This window comes from Hippoglossus hippoglossus, chromosome 2, assembly GCF_009819705.1.
Source record: "Hippoglossus hippoglossus isolate fHipHip1 chromosome 2, fHipHip1.pri, whole genome shotgun sequence".
In the NCBI taxonomy this organism is placed as follows: Eukaryota; Metazoa; Chordata; class Actinopteri; order Pleuronectiformes; family Pleuronectidae; genus Hippoglossus; species Hippoglossus hippoglossus.
The window spans coordinates 4800002-4819675 of NC_047152.1; the positions used below are offsets into that span (position 1 = coordinate 4800002).

Below are 19674 nucleotides of genomic sequence, written 5' to 3' on the forward strand. Positions count from 1 at the left end.
AATTTCATATTATTGATATTAGAAGAGCTTGCTGAGAACTTCATGATTTATATATGACACACTGCTGCCATCTAGTGGTCATTTAGCACTACGACAAGTGCTGTAGAAACAAACGCTTGATACCATTATAAATACACATTTCTTGATATAAATATTTATTTCCTTTAGCTTTTTCCCTCCAGAGGGACTTGAAACTCCTAAACTTCCAAAAATCCCAAGTGGAATAATGAGGATTAAAGGTCAGAGGTCACGACCTCCTTGATGCTAGAAACAGAAGAGTAAATTTAAGACTGAAAAAAGAAATCCTAAAAGAAAAGGGAAAGAACAAAAACACCAGTGACCTCTACATGTGTGTGTGTGTGTGTGTGAGCCTTCCTGTGTGTTATTCTCAGGTTGACCCATGATGCCAGGCGGTGACTCAGCGGCCTGGCAGACCTTCTCCAGACCAGCGGGAGGCAATGACTGGTTGCCACGGTGACGGCTGGGTTTCCAGGATCCCGGCTGGCTCTGGGGACGCCCCGGGGCGTTTGAGGACGCCATCTCCCGGGAGCAAGTATGCTGAAAGAGACACAAGAGAGGAGGAGAAAGAGAGGGTCACTTTGAAATATTGAGGTGTAAAATGTGTCTGGGTTTTCTGTTTTTTTATTAAAAATACCTTTTATTACCTCATTCACTTGTTTTAATTCAACCTATGTATCAACTTCTCAGGGAGAAGATTGACCAAATTGAACTTTCTTATATTTTAAGGCGAAAAACACAATTTCTTCCTCCTTCCTATGGTGGTAAGATAATGACATCCAACATATTCCCAGTAACAAAAATATTAGAAAAAACAGCCTTTTCTTGACTTAAGTTAAAAAATAAAGCTTTTTTATAAACCCCAAAACAGTGAAAACAAAACTATTAAACTTCTTAAGCTTTGTGCATGAACATTATATTCTACATTAAACCTCTGTTATGTCACAACTGTGTCTTACGTTCAAGTCTTTTAATATTTTAACAATAATATTACTTTTAAGTCAAATGTAAGATCACTCTTTTGATCTATTATTGAAACCAACATCCATTCATTCAATTTGACACCGAAAAGACCGATTGAGGAGAGAGAGACATGATGGATGAAGCTCTCTCGCCCCGGCTGTGTGACTCCAGATTTCGGCCCGTCTCCCTGCACAGAGTTTCAGTGTTTGAAGCAAACAATGACACACAGTCAGTAATCGTGCGCGTGAGGAGTGAATGTATTTATTATGGAACAAAGAAACAGTTTATTGTGTCATAAATGGCTCTGTTCTCCAGACTGAAAATACAGAGTGGATGGAGGTCAGGGAGGGCGCTGGAATTCAGCACATTGACACACACACACACACACACACACACACACATATATAAACAGTATATATGTATTTTGAGGCATTGGGGCCACCATAGAAAAACTTGGCTGGATTTATTCTAAAATGTGATTCTATATATTTTTTCCTTTATGCCATAAATTCCCCAAAAAATGAAGTTCCACATTGTTTTCTTTGAGTGAAACTTACCAAATTAAATTGCATTTGTAAAAAGCATTTGAGTTACTATCCCTAGATACTGAATAAACGTAATATAGCTCTATTTCAAAGTTCCATTATGTTTGTTTACAGCAAGAAGCACCGGGCCATCTGAACTTCAGCCCGTTTGGCCGGAGCAGCAGTGTTTGTGAGCGTCAGGCACACGTCTGGACGACTCCGGCAGTGAAAAGGCCGTGTTCATTAACATGCACGACCATCCACTTCCTCTGAAACGGGCCTTTGTCGCCCAGCAGATGCTGCAACACAGGGAAACGAGCCAGGGCCGGATCAAAGGGGGAACGCAGATGGAGGGCATAGGACGAATGGGCAGAAATGCACACCGAGGTGTTTGGCACCTTTACGCTTGTTTGTCCGAATCTTAGATCACATCAGAGGTGCTTGGCAAGGTTTTGTAAATGTACTGTACCTCAGGACCTGCTGCTCCTATGAGTCATTAGGTTTCATTATTAAACAGTTCCCCATATGATTTGGTGGGTGGAGCCACAGTCCCGCTAATACCCCCTCTCGACCAATCGTGAGTGAGTCTCAGCTGTCAATCCCGATGTTTCACCTTATTCACTGAACTTATCAGGAACTACCTAAAATGATAGAAACTACGTTGATGTGTCCTTTTACTTTTTAGTTTGACACATGTCCCACCCACTGACATGGAGGATGACAGGGTTTAGGACCGATATAGTGAGGGCCAGCCACCAGGGGGCGATGTGGATCATTTGGCTTCACGACATCGTCCTCCATCTTCATATGCAGTCTACGATTGTACTGAATTCATCCATTTCACTCATTAAACCCAATTAAAGTATCATGAGTAAGAGAAATACTGTATTTTCTCATTATTATTAGGAACAGGGATCATGTTATTGCACATTAGGGTTTTTAAGGAATCAGATCAGTGCTGCAGCAGTGGAGTGAGGGGAGGTGGACGGACGGGATTGGTCAGCGACAGACTGGCTGACCTCAGCACTGCCACCCACCACAGTGCCTCAGTATAAAGGCTGCGGTGCATCCTCAGCCTCCGCTCTCTGGATACGCAGCACACAGCTTCTGACCAGGCAGACCCTGAGGTGAGGTCATCTGCATCATCATCTAGAGGAAATGACAGGAAATTCACTAAGTATATTTGTTTTTGTGCCAATGTCTTAGGATTATGATTTGTTTTTACTTATGATCAATCATCAAATAGTTTGTGCTCTTTATCGCATGTTTTTAAAAAGTGCTTATCAAGTATTCTCAAAAGATTTGATGACTCACTTTGTTGTACTCTCATGTAGGTAAAACATGTTTAGATGGAAAAAATTGAATTTGTCAAAATATTCTTTGTCATTCAATCAAGTTAATTAGAATTCTGTGTAATATTGTGTTTATTATTTTCACTGTTTGTAACTTTTTATCAACATAACACAACTCAGTAATTCAATTATCTATACAGTGATATTTTGAAATGGATACCACCTCAATGCTTTTTTTTTAAAGTACATGTCATCATGTGAGACAGTAAATTATAAATATATTATAGAAAGTAAATTATGGAAAAATTATTTTATTAATTTTCATGTTGAAGGCGAGAACAAGTCAGATAACGATGACCGACCTGGAGACCTCCATGGCGACCATGATCGCAGTGTTTCGCAAGTATTCGGAGAGAGAAGGAGACAAACACAAACTGAAGAAGAGCGAGCTGAAGGACCTGCTGCACGACGAGCTGCCCGATCTGATGACGGTGAGACGTTCGAGGAAACAGGGTTTAAATGAGCAGAGAGAACATGGAGTATATTATTAAACTAAACCAGTATTCCAACCCTTTACAGTTGTTGAATTAAAACTTCAGTGGAAACTATACAGAGCCATTTGTATTTGAATTCAAGATATTTTTGTTAAATCGTGTAACTTCTGTTTAAGCACAGATATCTATGTCCTATTTGTCCTGATCTGAACCCGTCTGCAGCACGTGAAAGACCAGGCCGAGATGGACAGCCTGATGGAGAGCCTGGACACCGACGGCGACGCCGAGTGCAACTTCCAGGAGTTCATGACTTTCGTCTCCCTGGTTACCGTCTGTTGCCACGAGTTTTTCGAGCATGAGGCCGAGTAACGAGGCGGTGACCTTGGACGGGATTGAAAGAGGGGGCTTAAGTAAATTGTAAAAAAAAAGAAAAAAAGAAGCAAGAAGCCCGGCAACGCAGAGCCTTCTCGACGCCCGGGCAAAACATGAATCTAGCCCGAAAAGTTGGGCTGAAATCTACCATGTTTTCCAGATCTTACTATTTACTACTCACTCAATATCTAGATAGCTTCGAATGTTGTCAAGATTTTGGTGTAGCGACAAACTCACTTCTGAAAGTCGACCAGTTAATGTAGTTGAAATGTTGGCTCTCTTTAATAACCCTTAGATAGTTGATTGGCTAGTGAAAGATTAAAAATGTCTCTCCTCTGTTCTAGCAGTCAACCTTCATTTCAGTGATATTATATATAAAGTTTATAAATGACTAGCAGATTTTGGATGTGGCTAATGATTTTTTCATGCACCAATCATACGCGTTTACAAAATCTTAGGAGGCCATAACAGACTATAGCCAGAAGAGTCACTTTCTAGAGATCCCTGCATGTGAAAGACCGAGTTGATTAAACATTAAAAGTGATGCAAGTTGGTCAATATTTGAAAAAAACACTTGATTGGCTTGTAGAAGTTTCTAAATGTCTTGTGAGTTTGAGCTGCTCTCGCTGCTAATTTGGTAGAATCCGGTTAAAAATGTGAAAAGTGACCGGTACAATTGCGAAATGGCTTGCAAGTCTCTTTCGTGAGGTAACTGCTAAACGAATAATAATTTGAGACATTTTCAAATGTTGAGTTGGCTGCTGAATTAATCAAAAAATGTTGCTTGTAGACTAGATGAGTTTTCCCTCCAGCTGTGACGCTGTTAAGAGTTTGAATCCAGTAGAAACTGTCAAACAATCTAAAAAACTCTCCACGCAGAGAAAATGTAGCTCTGAACGTGTTAATCAAAAGAGTGTGGAACAGAGAAGTCTGTCTGGTGACTTGATGATGGATGTTTTGAAATGTGCAGATTTGCTGGTTTGTTTGGACGTTGGCGATATGATTAAATTATCAATCTATCACTGTGAGTTTGTCTTTGTGGGATAAAGCTAATGCTCATATTCAAATGATTCGTTAAAATCATAGACTGAATAAACATGGACGAAGCGTCTCCACTTTTTCTGCTGCTCTATAAAAAGATAAATAAACAATATTCACTGCAGATGTTTCCCAGTTCACAAACAGAATTCAGAAAGTTGCAGAAATCAGGACAAAGTCAAACAAACAGCGATTTCGAGCAGGATGATCACCACTCATTTTAACACAGAGATGAATGTTTGGTTTTTAATTGCTCCAGTTCACTTTACTTTTAGATTTTATGTGGGCAGAAGATTGTTTTTTAAAGAGATGGGTTTTCAGGCATTTTCCTATAAAAGTCTGGTTTTGATAACAACACTTAGAACTAAAAAGTGTGACATTGCTTTGCCATTAGTCAATAACATTTGTGTTGCCATTTCCCTTGTGAGCACATGTAGTGGGATTCAAACATGTGCCGTGAATTACTTTTACCCGGTGACGCCACATTTACAGCCCAAATATTAGAAGTCAACAAAAGGCCTTAAAGGCAACAGCAGATCAGTTTACATCATTTTCTTTATGTTCCACGGAACCAGGGTCAAACAACCCTGAGGTGTGAAGGGAAGTTCCTGTCTCTTGAAACCAGAAGTAACTCTATTTGGAGGAGCGGTGGGAGGAGTCGAGGACCCTGCACGCCCACCGACACCAGCAACCTGCTCCCAATGCATAGTGTTTTGTGTATTCGATTCTAAACGGACCATAATTTACAAATTGAACATGTGAAGAAATAAGTGAGAAGTAGAGTCGGTCCTGCAACCAACTGGAGTCGCCCACTACTGGTCATTTGTGAAAGTGCATGAAACCAGTTCTCTCTCATAGGCGGGTGCATTACAATTTATTTGCACACAACTTAAACCACATGAACCCCGAACATGTCCTGATTGATTTATCATGTCCAAAACAATGGAATCACACGTGTCCCTTCGGCCTCCACATGTCCCCGAAGTTAAGACACAGCCATATGTAAAAAACAGCACCATGCAAAACTATAACTAGTATTAATAACCAGGCGGAAGGAAAGATGTTTAAACACACACAGGGTAATTTGTGTGTGTGTTGTACAGCGTATGATGTAAGAGTCGTTGCCAGCTGCACAGTTTCAGACATCTGCAGGCTGTTTAGCATCAGAGGGGGGGGGGGGGGAGTCAGCTGCACAATTGGCCGACAGGGGAGCGGAACTGGACCCTGGGGACTGACACCACACCCATCTGAGTGTGTGTGTGTGTGTGTGTGTGTGTGTGTGTGTGTGTGTGTGTGTTGTGCAGCACATGCTTCCTCTTCATCTTGTTGTTCTTCTTGGTGAATGAGGAGCTGCCTGCAGATTCTCAGAAGTGGTGAGTTCTCTTTTTTTTACCTATTATACAGATAAAAGTTTTATTGTTGTCTTTTGTGATATTTCACTTGATGCATTTTGCAGAACAAGCTCCCCTTCACATCGACAGCCACTTACAGCTGTTGCATCTTTGTTTCTCCTTTGGTCACATGAAGTAATGAGTCAATAAAGTTATGTTTTCAGTTAAGACTTAGAGCAGACTTATGTCAAAGGAGATGTGTAAGAGGAGCGGAAGTCCTATCCTCTTTTTGTTGTGGTAATAATGTTTTATTCTGGCGAAGAGACTAAAAATCGGTGTCTGTTTTGGTGCATTCCACATTTGTTTATTGGTCCCGATGTGCAGCTGTGAGCAGCTGGATGACAGAAACAATCTCTGACACTTCTGATCCAGTTGTGGTGTCGTGATGCAGAGGCATCAACCCAGAGAGCTGTGGTTCAATTTCCGTGAAAACTGATCATTTTGGAATAAATGTCTCTTGCTTGAGAGACAGTTTTGTTGTTTACCCTCCTCTGAAAACAATTTGTTGCAGAAAATAAATGTTCCTGGTGCTCAGAGGATGATCCCCAGACTTGTCCTCTCTACCAGCAGTCACTATTTCACAGTCGTGCCTAAGAACCTGTTTTTGTTTCTGTTCAGGTTGATGTCAGCATGAACGCTTTCACGGCTTCAGTCCTAGAGGCTGCAAAGCCGTTGGAAAACCATTCTCCTGCTCCAGAGGCTGTGACCAAGACACTGACGCTGGGTACGTTCATGAAGGTTCACGTAGACGACCCGATGCGTTGTGAGCGTAATTTACACATAGCTGCAGAGTACTACTTTGGAGTTAGTGGAGTATTTGATGGACGAATGATATGTAGCCAGCCGTGATGCGTTGGCGTATACGTTCAGTTAAAAGTAAGTTCATCTCTGGCCTCTGAGTTCAATATGAATATGTTCTGTAGTTTATAATCATGCTACAAAACAAACAAGCAGACAAACCAACAGGGGTGATTAAAAAATAAAAGATTTAATAGACATTCTTTAAATGATTTAGCATTTGCATTGAAAAATTCACTTCTACCAAGATCTCAACCCAAGTACTGATTGTTTTTTCAATTTGTTTCGAGAGTTTCTTCTTTTATCAGCTTTTTAAAAAATCTTGGGGTTCAGTAAAAGTTCTGATTAACAATATGTGATCAGAGGAGAAAGTTCCAACTTGATGTAAACACACACATGGTGTTTTTTGGACCAGCTGAGGTGTCTTGAGCAGGGAGTGTCTCATCAGTCTGGTGCCAGAGAGGAGCATGGGAAGGCCTCCAGGGTCTGTCGCTGTGGAGATAAAGGCCAACACACCGATACCAGCTGGCCCTGGTTTCCACAGCAGGGCCAGAGAGCAGCAGACTAGAGCCAGGCTTTAGCTTTACACCTGAAAAGTATGTTTCTGAACAGACCATTTCCTGCAGGAGCATCGAGCAGCATTTCTGTTTTAACCCCAAATATAAACTCTGCTGAAGGAATTTAATATATTAAAACTCTTCAGTTTAATCTCCTATCCGACAGTATGATTTATCACCTTTGAGAAGCTGTGTGATGGTTTTAAGTTCAGTTACAAAAAAAATAGCAACTTGTCGACAATTTTTATTGAAACAAGATGATGATGGTGATTTAAAAGCTGAATTAGTTAATGAAAGATGATTTTATTCAACCTTGAAATGAAATTTTTGTTTTACAGACACCAACTCAGGCAAAGGAGACCTTGCAGCCTTGATTGGAGGTTAGAGTTTAACTTCATATTTTATCTACTAAATAACAATATTGTTCACATGAAACAAGGAACATCCATTTAATTTGTTGCCCTTAATGCAATGTCTTTGTTTTCATGCCTCTGTATTTCCTGTTTAATGTTGTAAGATATGTGCATCGATCTGATTATGTCAGGTTTTCAGGTTTTTTGTGTTTTCCTCCTTGCAGGGATTGTGGGTGCAGTGCTGCTCGCGCTCATCTGTGTAATCGCCGTGTTGATGTGGTGCCTTTCCAGACATAAAGGCTCATACATCACCAACGAGATGGACGACGATGACGATATGGACAACGACGACGAGGAGCCTTTCTGCTCCGATATGGTGCTGCAAACCAACGAACCTCTGACGGTCGATGAAGATGAAGAAAGTAGGACAGAGACTTGATGGGAGCAGTCAGGGACAAAGGAGTTTTAATAGCTTTTTTTATAGTTGTGAGAAATGTAAGGTTTTAATTTCTTCAAGCTGCAAGAAGCAAATTTGCACTTTGATGCCACCAGATGACAGGAAAATGAATGGTACCTGCAAAGCTGGATTTAATTTGTCTGAATTTTAAGGCTTTAAAACGTAAATCAAATTAATATTTCCAGGCACCAATTTGAATTTAAACATCAGATCAGGATCCTTATACCAGAACATTTTGCCATCTCTGTGGGACATAATACTCAAAATAATACCCCAGAGACCAAATGTAAAGATTAACTGCAGCATTTTTATGACGAACAGCTCACTGAAGTTTGATAAGAATGTATCCTGAAGTGCAATGGATCTTTAACCAGCGACTTTAATTTTTCTTTTTCCTTCTTTGTAAAAAAAAAAACCAGCCAGGACTTTTATTTTATTTATTAGAATCCAAGGCTGCATTCACGTTCCTCTTGGCAAAATCTTTACAAACCAACATTTCTAGTTTACGTTGGTTCTCAGTTGATTCCCCTCACACAAAACCGAATCGGTCACTGTTCCAGAAAGAAAACAGAATCAGCCACAACAAACTAAAGCTATAGTGGCTATAAAGAGCCTCCAGCTTTTCCATAAAGAAAATATGTCCCTGCTGTGATGAGCTCGGTAAACCTGGGACACTTTCTACAGAAAACTGTTGATTTCTTTCACATAAATATACTGTGAGATACTTTCTATGTCTACTTTGGCAGAATAACTTTAAAATTAAAGTTTTAAAACTCATTCACCCCAGAGTCGCATGTTAAAGCCTCCACCTGCCACCAGATGCTGCTGGTTTTCTCAAACGTGATAAACATCCATCAGAATCTTAACTCTTGAGTGCCGGGGTTTGTTTTTCCCACCCTGGTCATATTTGTGATCATATTTTAAGCTCTAAACTAACTGCAGACTGAACGCTGACTAACATACCACTGTCATGAATCATCTCCAGGAAATAATCCATACCAAGAAATGTGTAAACATTTAGACAAGAGAGTTGATGGTAATTTTCTTTTTTTAACTTTCACCAGCTAATGTTTTTTTTTTACATAAAAGAATGGACGTAGACGTTTTGTAATTGCTTACATATAGTTGTTAAAATACCCTCTGGACTTATTTACATTTTTATAAGAATAAAGTTCACACGTTTTGATAAATTGTATTTGGTGCCTGTGTGTGATTTATAAAATGTTGCAACTCTGCTATCTAGTGGCTGAAATCGAGTACTGCACCCTTGATTGTCAGCTCTCAACATTTATTGCTGCAGCTCAGAGAGTCCTTCAAGCATTTACTCTTTTATACATTATATTTATAGTATTTCTAATGGTTAAAGATATGAAATAATGGCAATGGGAGCCCTATTCATGCGTCTAGTTGCCATTTTGGCTGTTTGCCCCACATTTGCTCAGCCAAACCAAATATCTAAAGATGCACTTCTTGTAGTCTGACTCCAGTAGTTGAGTGTTTGGTGATATTTCATGGTACAGGTCAAAAGAGAATATTAAAAAAAAGCTCAGAGTCTTGTTCTTCTTTGATATAGTAAGAGAATTAAATGAAGCAACAACATTTAAAAGGTGTCAAGTTCTAAACAAATTGGACGATCACAACAAAACCTCACTGACTAAATCGTCTTCTTTAGTCAAACATAATAAAAACTGAGCTAAAGTGCAACAGTTCTGCCTGCACCTCATCTGTGAGTGAGAAACAAACCACTTTATATACCCACCCACCAAACACATACACAGCTTCCTATTGGATAATTGCATCTGTCAGTCATCAGGCTGCCTCGTGTCACCTGTGGCTCCACCTGCCTTCACTTTGGCAGTAATCATCAGTCTCATGTTGTGGTTCCTCTCATTGTCAAACAGTAGCTTTTAGTTACTTTAATTACATGTTATTGTGTTATTTTTATCTGCATCCTCTATGAATCTCCTAAAAACAACAAGAAGCCCAACAAAAGATCCACATGGAAATCAAATAGTCCACAGAAGGTTTCAAATAGTTGGAACACCGAAGTCCTCAAAAACCTCCTCCAAATCATATCAAAAGTCTTTAAAAGCTGATCCTGCCACAGAGACCAGCTGCAGCCATGGAGGGGAAATAACTGGCAATGGTTATTCCAGATTTATATCTATTTAAATCTATTTTCGGTGCAGCCTCCATGTGTGTCCGAGCCGTACTTCCTACTTATCTGTGCTTAACTGTCTTGGATTTCACGGCAGCCTCAGACTAGTGCAGACGGTAAAAAATACTGGCTATTGGTTTTAAAGTGTCTGCAGACCTGGTAAACACCTTTTTGAATTTAAAGGCTGGAAGCACGGATTTCTTAAAAAACACACTTTGTCAATCCTCAAAGTGTGAAAATAAAGTTAAAGTTAAATATGTAGTAATTAAAAACAGAAGTCTCTGTGCACAACAAATCCATTGTGTCGTCTAAAATGAACATTATGGTCTGACATCTTTACCAAGAGGGAGAGACCCTCAGGATGTAGAACCAGTTAAATATCAGATACAATGATGACAGTCAATTTAACAAACTCCCACTCAACAACGGAGCAACAATTGACATCTCTGCCTCCACAACCACCTTTTAAGAAAGGGTGTAGAAAGTGACAGGCTGTGAGAATGGGTGGGAGTTGAGCTGTCCACATGTGAGGTCGAGAGAGAGAGACAGAGCTGTGTGACGTCTCTTCTACATTTGCACCCTCGTGGTTGTAGAAGTCAGAAAGGTGACGGCAGATACAGAAATGGTGAGTAGGTCCTATTTCCACAGATTAATAGATGGGTAATAATTCAAATTAGAGGGTTGTTGAGGCAAAGATTTAACGTTGCTGAAAACTTTGAATTCAAAAGTCTCCTTCAGTGTAAGAGCGTAAACATTTCATTATACAAGGGTGCGCAGTGACACAGTTTCCCACATACTCGGTTGTTACAGATTTAAAATGCAGCTTCTGAGAAACGACTTTAAATATTGAAATGTGATACAAGTAGTTGTTGATGCTTGGGAGGACAGTTAAGTGGGCTGTGGTATTTTTACATGAAGTTGCACCCACTGATGCATTTTGTGTGTTGATAACTTAACGTCTGTTAACACAATTTCTATTCAAGCTACCAAATATGAAATTAAAAATGTAAATACTACATTTGACATTTTTCTTTAGATCAGCAAGAGTAGAGCAAATTAAGTCTTACATATTAAGTTTTATACAGTAATACAAAATTACAACAGTACATAAAACACAGCATGTCAACAATAAGTGCATATTAGCCAAACTAAAAGCAACAGTTTTATTGGAGATCATTTACTTTGCTTTTTAAGGCCTTTCTATTATGTACGTTGTGAAGACATAAAGGCTAAATGCTCATTAAACTGATTGTGAAACTGAGCTAAATGAATTGTTTGTGTTCTCTGCAGTACGGGTTCATCAACAGCTGCCTCCAGTCCCTGGTGATGGAGCGATTTGGCCAAGAGACGTGGGACAAACTGAGGTCTGCACACGGATTATAATGGAAGACAATTGTAATGATGCTTTCAACTTTATCCTGAAATTTAATGAAGCTCGTGCATGTTTTTGCGCAGCTCTCTACCCGGGGTCCAGGACACCTTCATGACGTACACGGTTTATGACGATATACTGACGCTGAGCCTGGTGGGGGAGGCCTGTTCACTGCTGGGTAAGACTTCAAACTCCTGTGTTTATCATGGTTGTCATTGCTTTCACGATTTCATACCAGTCTAATTATATATCTGACGAGTTTGAGATCCATGATGAACAAAAGCTTGGTCGATGTAAAACTTAGATTTAATTGTGTCGCTATGGCTCTTATCCATTATGGGGTCTGTCCCGTAGCCAATCAGGTTTTGTGTTTTTTATGGTTTATGACTTCCGTTTTGCTTTTGCTATCAAGAGCTGCATCTAATTCTCTTTGTTCTTTAGTCTGCAGTTGACCTGGACCATACTTTTTCTCATTTGTCAATTTGTTTCATAAATGTAGGAACTGTTGTATTTCAAGTACAGTATCTCATATTTATTGTAAATAATATTTTTACACTTTTACACAAAAACAAAATGAAAGCATGTGCAGTGGGTGCTCGAGGTGTGAAACCTGCTCGTCTGTGTTTGTCACTCGGGTGTTAACAATGTCCCAGATGAAATCCAACAGGTGTCGCCCAGTGGACATTCAGACAACTGCCTCAACACGGAGGGTGAATAAAAAAACACGGCACTGACTAAACAGTGCTGCAGATGCATGATCAGACTCCACGAATTTGACCCAGTTTGATCTTTGCACAGCAGAGCCGCTCCAGTATTGGCTACATATCATGCATGTCTGTAATGGTTTATGGTTTGGATATAGATAATTAGTCCAGTTCAGAAGTTGCTCAACACTTTCACACACTCGGCAGCTGCAGAAAAAGCTTTGTGCTTGACACATAAACTATTTCTTGACACACGTATGGATCACGTCTGACAGACACATGGATGGATGGAAACACTGGGACCTCTGGGTACAGATGCATAAAACATAAACAAGAATTGTTTATTCACAGAATGTCAACAGCTCCTCCTGTGGGTCTGATTATCTGGACTGTAAATCCTTTGGGGGAAAAGGCTGTAATTGAATATGTGCTCAGCACCAGCACTTTAATGAGACAGACACATGTGCAGTGGGAAGCCAGAGGACAAACTGATAAGTGCAACATGGACTTAATACCTGTAATTCCGTGACAGGGTTTGCTTGTGTGTTTTCAGATGTCTCTGCGGACGTGTTCCTGAAGCTTTTTGGAGAACACTTCTTTGTGTTCTGTAAGAAAGCGGGATACGACACCATGCTCAGGACCCTGGGGGGAAATCTGTTTGATTTCATCCAAAATCTGGATTCTCTCCACAGCTACCTGGCTCTGTCCTATCGGGTATCACGTGTCAAGTCAAAGCTCATTTGTGTAGCACAACCAACATTGACAAAAGTGCTGCAAAGGCTTAAGATGAAAAGAAAAGATATGAAATATAAAATGCAAATTAAAAAGGATGAAGAAAACGCCTGGACTATTTACATAAGGCCGGTTGGCTCCATGGTTTAATTTGAAACTGTGCCCTACCTCAGGGATTTTGTATCAAGAAGACTAAGACTCTATTTGTCATGTGCACAACAATTCCATACAGCAGTCACTGGCTCCCTCTAACCATGCTTAAATACATTATGGAAAGAGAACCACACAAGCAAAAAATAATTGATTAAAAATGAAATAAATAGAATAAAGCTAAAGTAATAAAATACCGTCGGTGTTGGTGCAAATATTACAAGGTGCAAGAGGAGTTTAACAGTCTTATTGTCAGGGGTGAGGTGGACCCACTATGCAGCAGCAAGGTTGTCAAAGTGTCATAATGCAGCCTCCATTTCAAATATTGTGGCACTTAACAGGTTTCATGTAATAGTTTGTGTAGCATTCCGCATTATTTTGCACAATATTATGCAGAGATGAGTCTGTGTGGATGCTATGGTCAGACGTTCGCCATCTCTTTATCCTCAGCTTGGTACTGACGTTACTGTCTGTTTTAAACAAACAATATTAATAGGATTGGCCAATCTGCAAAGTGGCATGAAAACACAAAAGATGCATCCACCTCTCACCAGGAGTTAGTGTATGATTAGTGTTACATTTTCATAACTTCCGTTTTTAAACAGGAAATGAATGCACCATCTTTCCGGGTGGAGATGACAGATGACGGGAATATGCTGCTTCACTATTACTCGGACAGGAAGGGTCTGCACCATATTGTGCCTGGTAAAAAAAACAACCACACCGAGTGACGTCCTCATTCCACTGCATTCAGGATATATGTCCTGCAAAAACATACTGATCCAGTGTCTGTTACTCCTTTTCATCCCCCCCCCCCATGTTTCCTTCCTGCTGCAGGCATCATGGAGGCGGTTGGCAGAGACCTCTTTGACAGCACAGTGACCATGGAGGTTCTGAACCAATCGGTAGAAGACGAGCGGACGGGGAAGAGGGAGCACGTTGTGTTTCTGGTCAAACAGACCAGCCAAGCCTGCAAGAGCACAGTCCAGGTCTTCTGCAGTCACAGAGAGGTGAGTGTATATGTTCTGTTTTTAAATGGAATGTGTATATTATGTGTGTTTCTGATTGTTGGCCCACTTATGGTATGTGTGTTGTTGTTTTCTTCCCCCAGGAGGAATTTTTCAAAAGAATGAGGGACAGATATGTGTCACTGGCTGGGAAGAAGAGTGGCTGGGACCTGATCAGAGCATTGGCTCTCTCAGAAAAAGGTCAACTCTACATGTTTGTTCTTAGAATGAATGTCTTAAACAAAAACAAGCCGCACTGACTGACCTTATTTCGTAACCTGGGCTGGAGAGGAGGGCTTAGCAGACAGATAATCAGTTGAGTAAACAGATTCGTGTAAGACATGAAGAACAATTACATTAAAATGAGTCTGCTGATGCCTGACGGAATGGAGTTATGTTTACACAGTATATATTAAGAGTAGATTATCCAGCCACGATTTAATTGGTGTTTGATTTACTCCCTAGGCCGCCACCAGAGCACCTTCAGTCCATGTTACCCAGACAAGCTGTGGATGGAGGAGAAATCTTTCTGCAACGCTTTTCCCTTTCATATCGTCTTTGACAAAGATGTAAGGCTCCATTCAACTTTGTGGAAGTACTGGATCTATATATTTATCTATTAAATTAATCGGCGTATTGTCCGTCTGCTTGTGGACAGCTGAAGATAAGGCAGACTGGTGTGAACATACAGAAGTTTGTTCCAGGTCTTCAGGCCAGAGATGCTACACTGGACCAATATTTCATCATTGTACACCCACAGGTAAAAGATGGTATTTATCTCTTCCTCCAACTTTACAATCCTGAAGCCAGAAATATCTTGGATTCGGGAGCTTTGAGGTTTTCTCTGTCCTCCAGGTTACCATCACCATTGAGAGCATCAGGAAGTTCATCAACAGTCAGTTTGTCTTGAAGAGCTGCAAAGACACAAACTCCAGCCTCCAACTAAGAGGTGACCCTGCACAGCAATACATAGAAGAAATGTAAAATAAAATCTAAATGCGTACCCCCTGTATTCATGTAATCTGTAGGTCAGATGCTGTGGATGGATTCTCTCGGCTGCATGCTGTACATGTGTTCTCCAAAGCTGAGGAGCCTCCAGGAACTTCAAGATGTGGGCCTGCACCTGGCCGACCTGGCCCAGCACGACGTCACCAGAGACCTGGTTCTTCTCAACCAGCAACGCCTAGCTGAGATGGAGCTGACCAACCAGCTGGAGAGGAAAAAGGTGGGACAGTAGTTTTTTTTTGCGATAGTATGATCTCTGTGGTGTGATGCACTCTAAAACTCCTGTGTGTCCACAGGAGGAACTAAGAATCCTGTCTCGGCACCTTGAGGCTGAAAAGGAGAAGACAGAGACTCTGTTGTATGCCATGCTTCCACGTCATGTAGCCAATCAGCTCAAAGATGGCAAGAGCGTGGAGGCGGGTAAGTCGGCCTGCAACAACCCAGTCGACCATATCGTACATATCCGTCTGTTGCTATGTTAAATTGTTTGGTCTTTTCCAGGGGAGTTCGAGGTGTGCACTATTCTATTCAGCGACGTGGTCACCTTCACAAACATCTGTGCTGCCTGTGAGCCCATCCACATCGTCCACATGCTCAACTCCATGTACTCCAGGTTCGACCGACTCACCAGTATACACGACGTCTACAAGGTATCATCGCTCCTCTAACATTTGTTCTCTTTTTTCTTTACTAGCTGAAGACATCAGCAAAATTACGATTTAGAGGGAACACAAAAGTATAGTTGATTTATAGAATAAAAGGTTTCTTCACTTTCTAAAAAGGTTGAAACTATTGGTGATGCCTACATGGTGGTGGGTGGCGTTCCAGTCCCGACAGACACCCATGCTCGCAGAGTGGCAAACTTTGCTTTGGGTATGAGGATAGCGGCCAGAGAGGTCACCAACCCTGTAACAGGCAAACCCATTCAGGTGAGTGTGTCGAGTGCTTTTTAATCTGACTTGACAGAGCTGGGTAGTAGCTCTCGTTCCAACCACATAAAAAATAAGTGTATAAGATGTATGATCTGGCCTGGTAAACTCATGCAACTGGTAACTCTCAGATCTCCTGTGAACCGATATCACGGCACTACTTTCAGTCCAGACTATGCTACATCGGTGGTATATTATATAATCCACTTCAGATCTTTACCTAATTAACTTCCACTCTCTTCAGGCCTCTGAAAAGAAAGTGTGCATTAACCAGAATCTGGGCCACATGGGACGTCCCATTGTTTTCTTGTTCTCCGGCTTGTATTTCTGTGCTGACACGGCATTATTGTGGGTTTCAGATCCGTGTGGGCCTGCACACCGGCCCGGTGTTAGCTGGCGTGGTGGGGGAGAAGATGCCTCGCTACTGCCTGTTTGGAGACACTGTTAACACGGCCTCCAGGATGGAGAGCCATGGACTACCTGACCACATTCACCTCAGCCCTTCCACATACAGGTGTGTGTGTGTGTGTGTGTGTGTGTGTGTACATTTATCTTCTCCCACTTCTTCCCTCATCCCCTCACGCTTTCTGCAGTGAGCTCAGAGATACCGGGTTCAACATACAACAGCGCGGGCAGATTGAGGTGAAGGGTAAAGGCCTGATGACCACCTACTTCCTGCTGGGGAACCTGTTGGCTTCCGAAGACGACATCATGGGAAGAGAGGCCGGGAAGACGTGTCTCTACAAGGACGTCCTTCACGGCCAGAGCGAAAAAGGTAAAGAGGAAGTGGTTGTTGGAAGTTGTTCATGTCTGTCTTGAAACAATCGACCATATTCCTATGTTAGAGGCTTTTTTTCCTCTGACATCATGCTCAGGATGGAAAGCTCAAGTCATACTACTGTGATTCAAGTTTAGATGTCATGAAAACACAAGGAATCTGACATATGGTTCGCTAATGGTTCACTCAATTTTAAAACGTCTTTCATTTAGACCCTGTTTCGAGAGCTGACACGCCCACTGATGGAACGAGCACCCCCCAGGCCGTCACCCCCTTCGCCTGGGATATCAGCCCCCCATATGCCACCAACGAGAGCAGCATCCATACGCCTGAAAACAACTTCAACAGCAGACTCTGTGTTTTATTCTGACTGAGGATCACTGAAGTTTGACCTTTGCAGATTCTGTCTTTATAAATCCCTTCTTGAAATGATTATTTTATGAAAGCTTTGACTAAAGTGGGACATTGGCTCTTAGTTACACTGACTAATCCTATTTTTGTATTGATGTCATATTTCATCGTTCACTTTTCTCTGCCCATGTACCATTGGTTCATTGCCACCCCACCAAGGAGGTTATGTTTTCACCCCTACTTGGATTGTTTGATTCTAAGCAAGACTGCACATAAACAACTTATTTTTATTATATAACTGCAGATATAGGCTAAATTCTTAATGCAATTAATAATCTATGAAGACAGATAAACAGGCATTTGAGTATCTGGATTACAGTTGCCTGTGTTGATGTATTTGGAGATAATGTTTCATTGCTTTTTCTTGCAATAATTAGTACAATGTGTCTCTCTGTGTCTGTCCCTGTTTATTAGCATGAAATTGCCTGTCCTTTGAGAGATGGATATCAGCGTAGGGTCACTGATGATAGCTCTGCTCCATTTGCACGTCCATTTGTCTGGTACAGCCCACAGATGTGTTTACAAGATTAACTGTTGGCACTTTTACACAGAAGGTTTTCCTCTTTTTGGGTGTACCTCAGTGGGTTCTTTCATTCTGAGCATGAAGGTCAGTACAGTCATCCCTAAGGTTATTACACCACCATGTGGTGACTGGGTTGAAATACATATAAAAACCGGACGGGCATCGAGATGAATATGTGATGTGTTTCTAAATAAACACATCACATGAGTGTACGTGTTGGTGTGAGGACGATAAGAACCATGACAGGGTTCTGCACCAGGTCGGCTTTGTTTGAGCGGCTCGTGGGTTTTACAGGGAAAGTGGTTGCTTCAGTTGTGTGTTTCACACTCGCACACTTCATCAGCTCAGCAGCCCTGCTGACAGAGAGGGGCCAGGAGCGCTGCTTTATTAGTGTGCAATTTTAGAAATGACTTAAAATGGCACATAAGCACATGAGTAGTGTGGGTGCACGCACACACACACACACACACACACACACACGCGCTCTGTCTCTTCACTGTAGTGGGTTGTATAAGATGATAATGGCTGAGCCAAAATCAGCCCACTTCAGTCCATAATGACACGTGGTGTGTGTGTTTTGTTGCAGAGGTGAGTAGACCATAGAGTTTCTTATGTAAGCACGTCGGCTTGAACAGATACAAACACAAATTGTTACTCCTGCATGGAACAAGAAGTGCGTGTACCTTTATAATGTATGAAGCTCTTACAGTTCTTAGAAATGTACGAGCATCCTTTTGTCACAGCAGTTTAATTAGATCTTGGCCTCAAGTTTCAAAGAAAACATTACCTCCCATCGGACGCATTAATAAATTATTAAAAGTTTATATTTTGTCCACCCCCTCTCTATGACTGAAGGAGATGAGAGAAAACCCGTCTGTATAATCCAGTACAGCTCAACAGCAGCAGATTATTTCCACCACATTTGATTTTTGCAAGGTGAGGTTTGCCTACAACTGTCAAGCGACCGTTGCCAGAGTTGGGATTTTACTGAGAGAAACTGAGATGAGCTGAAACGTTATACAGATGTCATGAAGCATTTGACAGCAGTGGTTGTCCGTACTGGTTTGTTTGGAGTATATGAACAAAGCGCTCCTAGAAATTGAAGAGGGAGAGAGGCAACAGTGACGAGGGACAACGGGCTGCTGCATCTCCTTGAGCGAGATGTAATGTCACCAGACTGCTTGGCAAACACCCAGAATACAAATTTGAGCCTTTTATTGGTGACCTATAATGAACATTTCATGGACTGTCACTGGTGTCCCATTAGATTACATTGTAGCCACAGAGGCAAACTGCTGGACCAATTTCAAAGGTTTATACACCAACAGTTATAAAAAGAGCTTAAAATACCCCAAAACTTGGCTTACATGTGTTGGGGGTTTAAGTGCTGCCCAGTATTCTTTAGCTGTGATGCTTCTTCCCGAGCAAGTCAAAGGGAACATGGGGAGGATGGTGTTGAACAGGACCTGTACATGACCTTGGTGCTGGTGGCCCATTCTATAGCTCATTGTCCAGTTAAGTGCCCGTGTCCTTGTAGGACTTTAACTTGTCCACATCCCTGGAGAAGGTGGACCTTTTCTCTTCTCCCTGAAATGGATCTCAATATCCTCTGTTGTGGCCGGATTCAGCTGCAGATGGTTCCATCCAT

General features: G+C 41.4%; 3 protein-coding genes across 6 annotated transcripts; all 3 read left to right on the forward strand.

Moving 5' to 3' along the window:
• The first annotated feature begins 2495 nt into the window (after positions 1-2495).
• s100b (S100 calcium binding protein, beta (neural)) lies at positions 2496-3719 on the forward strand. The gene is made up of 3 exons (XM_034611681.1): positions 2496-2632; positions 3130-3288; positions 3514-3719. Exons 2-3 carry the CDS (start codon positions 3151-3153, stop codon positions 3658-3660), a joined length of 285 nt encoding a protein of 94 aa, XP_034467572.1. The 5' UTR covers positions 2496-2632; positions 3130-3150; the 3' UTR covers positions 3661-3719.
• A 1685-nt stretch (positions 3720-5404) lies between these two features.
• On the forward strand, positions 5405-8946 carry LOC117777115 (glycophorin-C-like). Of its 4 annotated transcripts, none has more exons than XM_034611665.1 (5): positions 5405-6074; positions 6158-6227; positions 6711-6816; positions 7786-7827; positions 8025-8358. In XM_034611665.1, the coding sequence occupies exons 3-5, from the start codon at positions 6723-6725 to the stop codon at positions 8237-8239; spliced, it is 351 nt and encodes a 116-aa protein (XP_034467556.1). In that variant the 5' UTR covers positions 5405-6074; positions 6158-6227; positions 6711-6722; the 3' UTR covers positions 8240-8358. The 4 variants fall into 4 exon arrangements, 3 of the variants coding, with proteins under 3 accessions (XP_034467556.1, XP_034467566.1, XP_034467543.1); XR_004616559.1 differs by lacking the exon at positions 6158-6227 and adding an exon at positions 8362-8946 and having other exon boundaries at positions 5407-6074; positions 8025-8313; XM_034611652.1 differs by lacking the exon at positions 6158-6227 and having other exon boundaries at positions 5407-6074.
• A 1751-nt stretch (positions 8947-10697) lies between these two features.
• Positions 10698-17678, forward strand: gucy1b2 (guanylate cyclase 1, soluble, beta 2). Its single transcript, XM_034614254.1, has 17 exons — positions 10698-11040; positions 11706-11779; positions 11871-11965; positions 13045-13205; positions 13979-14078; positions 14211-14383; positions 14485-14581; positions 14846-14949; positions 15039-15140; positions 15236-15329; positions 15409-15605; positions 15682-15805; positions 15887-16035; positions 16168-16314; positions 16674-16828; positions 16908-17089; positions 17305-17678. Exons 1-17 carry the CDS (start codon positions 11038-11040, stop codon positions 17460-17462), a joined length of 2115 nt encoding a protein of 704 aa, XP_034470145.1. The 5' UTR covers positions 10698-11037; the 3' UTR covers positions 17463-17678.
• The last annotated feature ends 1996 nt before the right edge of the window (positions 17679-19674 follow it).

Excerpts from the sequence above, each read along its gene's own strand:
- LOC117777115 (XM_034611665.1), top strand. The coding sequence starts at position 6,723 with ATGAACGCTTTCACGGCTTCAGTCCTAGAGGCTGCAAAGCCGTTGGAA. Across the intron at positions 6,817-7,785 it reads GACCAAGACACTGACGCTGG|ACACCAACTCAGGCAAAGGA; the intron begins GTACGTTCATGA and ends TTTGTTTTACAG. Across the intron at positions 7,828-8,024 it reads CCTTGCAGCCTTGATTGGAG|GGATTGTGGGTGCAGTGCTG; the intron begins GTTAGAGTTTAA and ends TCCTCCTTGCAG.
- gucy1b2 (XM_034614254.1), top strand. Across the intron at positions 11,780-11,870 it reads GAGACGTGGGACAAACTGAG|CTCTCTACCCGGGGTCCAGG; the intron begins GTCTGCACACGG and ends GTTTTTGCGCAG. Across the intron at positions 17,090-17,304 it reads TCACGGCCAGAGCGAAAAAG|ACCCTGTTTCGAGAGCTGAC; the intron begins GTAAAGAGGAAG and ends TCTTTCATTTAG.
- s100b (XM_034611681.1), top strand. The coding sequence starts at position 3,151 with ATGACCGACCTGGAGACCTCCATGGCGACCATGATCGCAGTGTTTCGC. Across the intron at positions 3,289-3,513 it reads AGCTGCCCGATCTGATGACG|CACGTGAAAGACCAGGCCGA; the intron begins GTGAGACGTTCG and ends ACCCGTCTGCAG.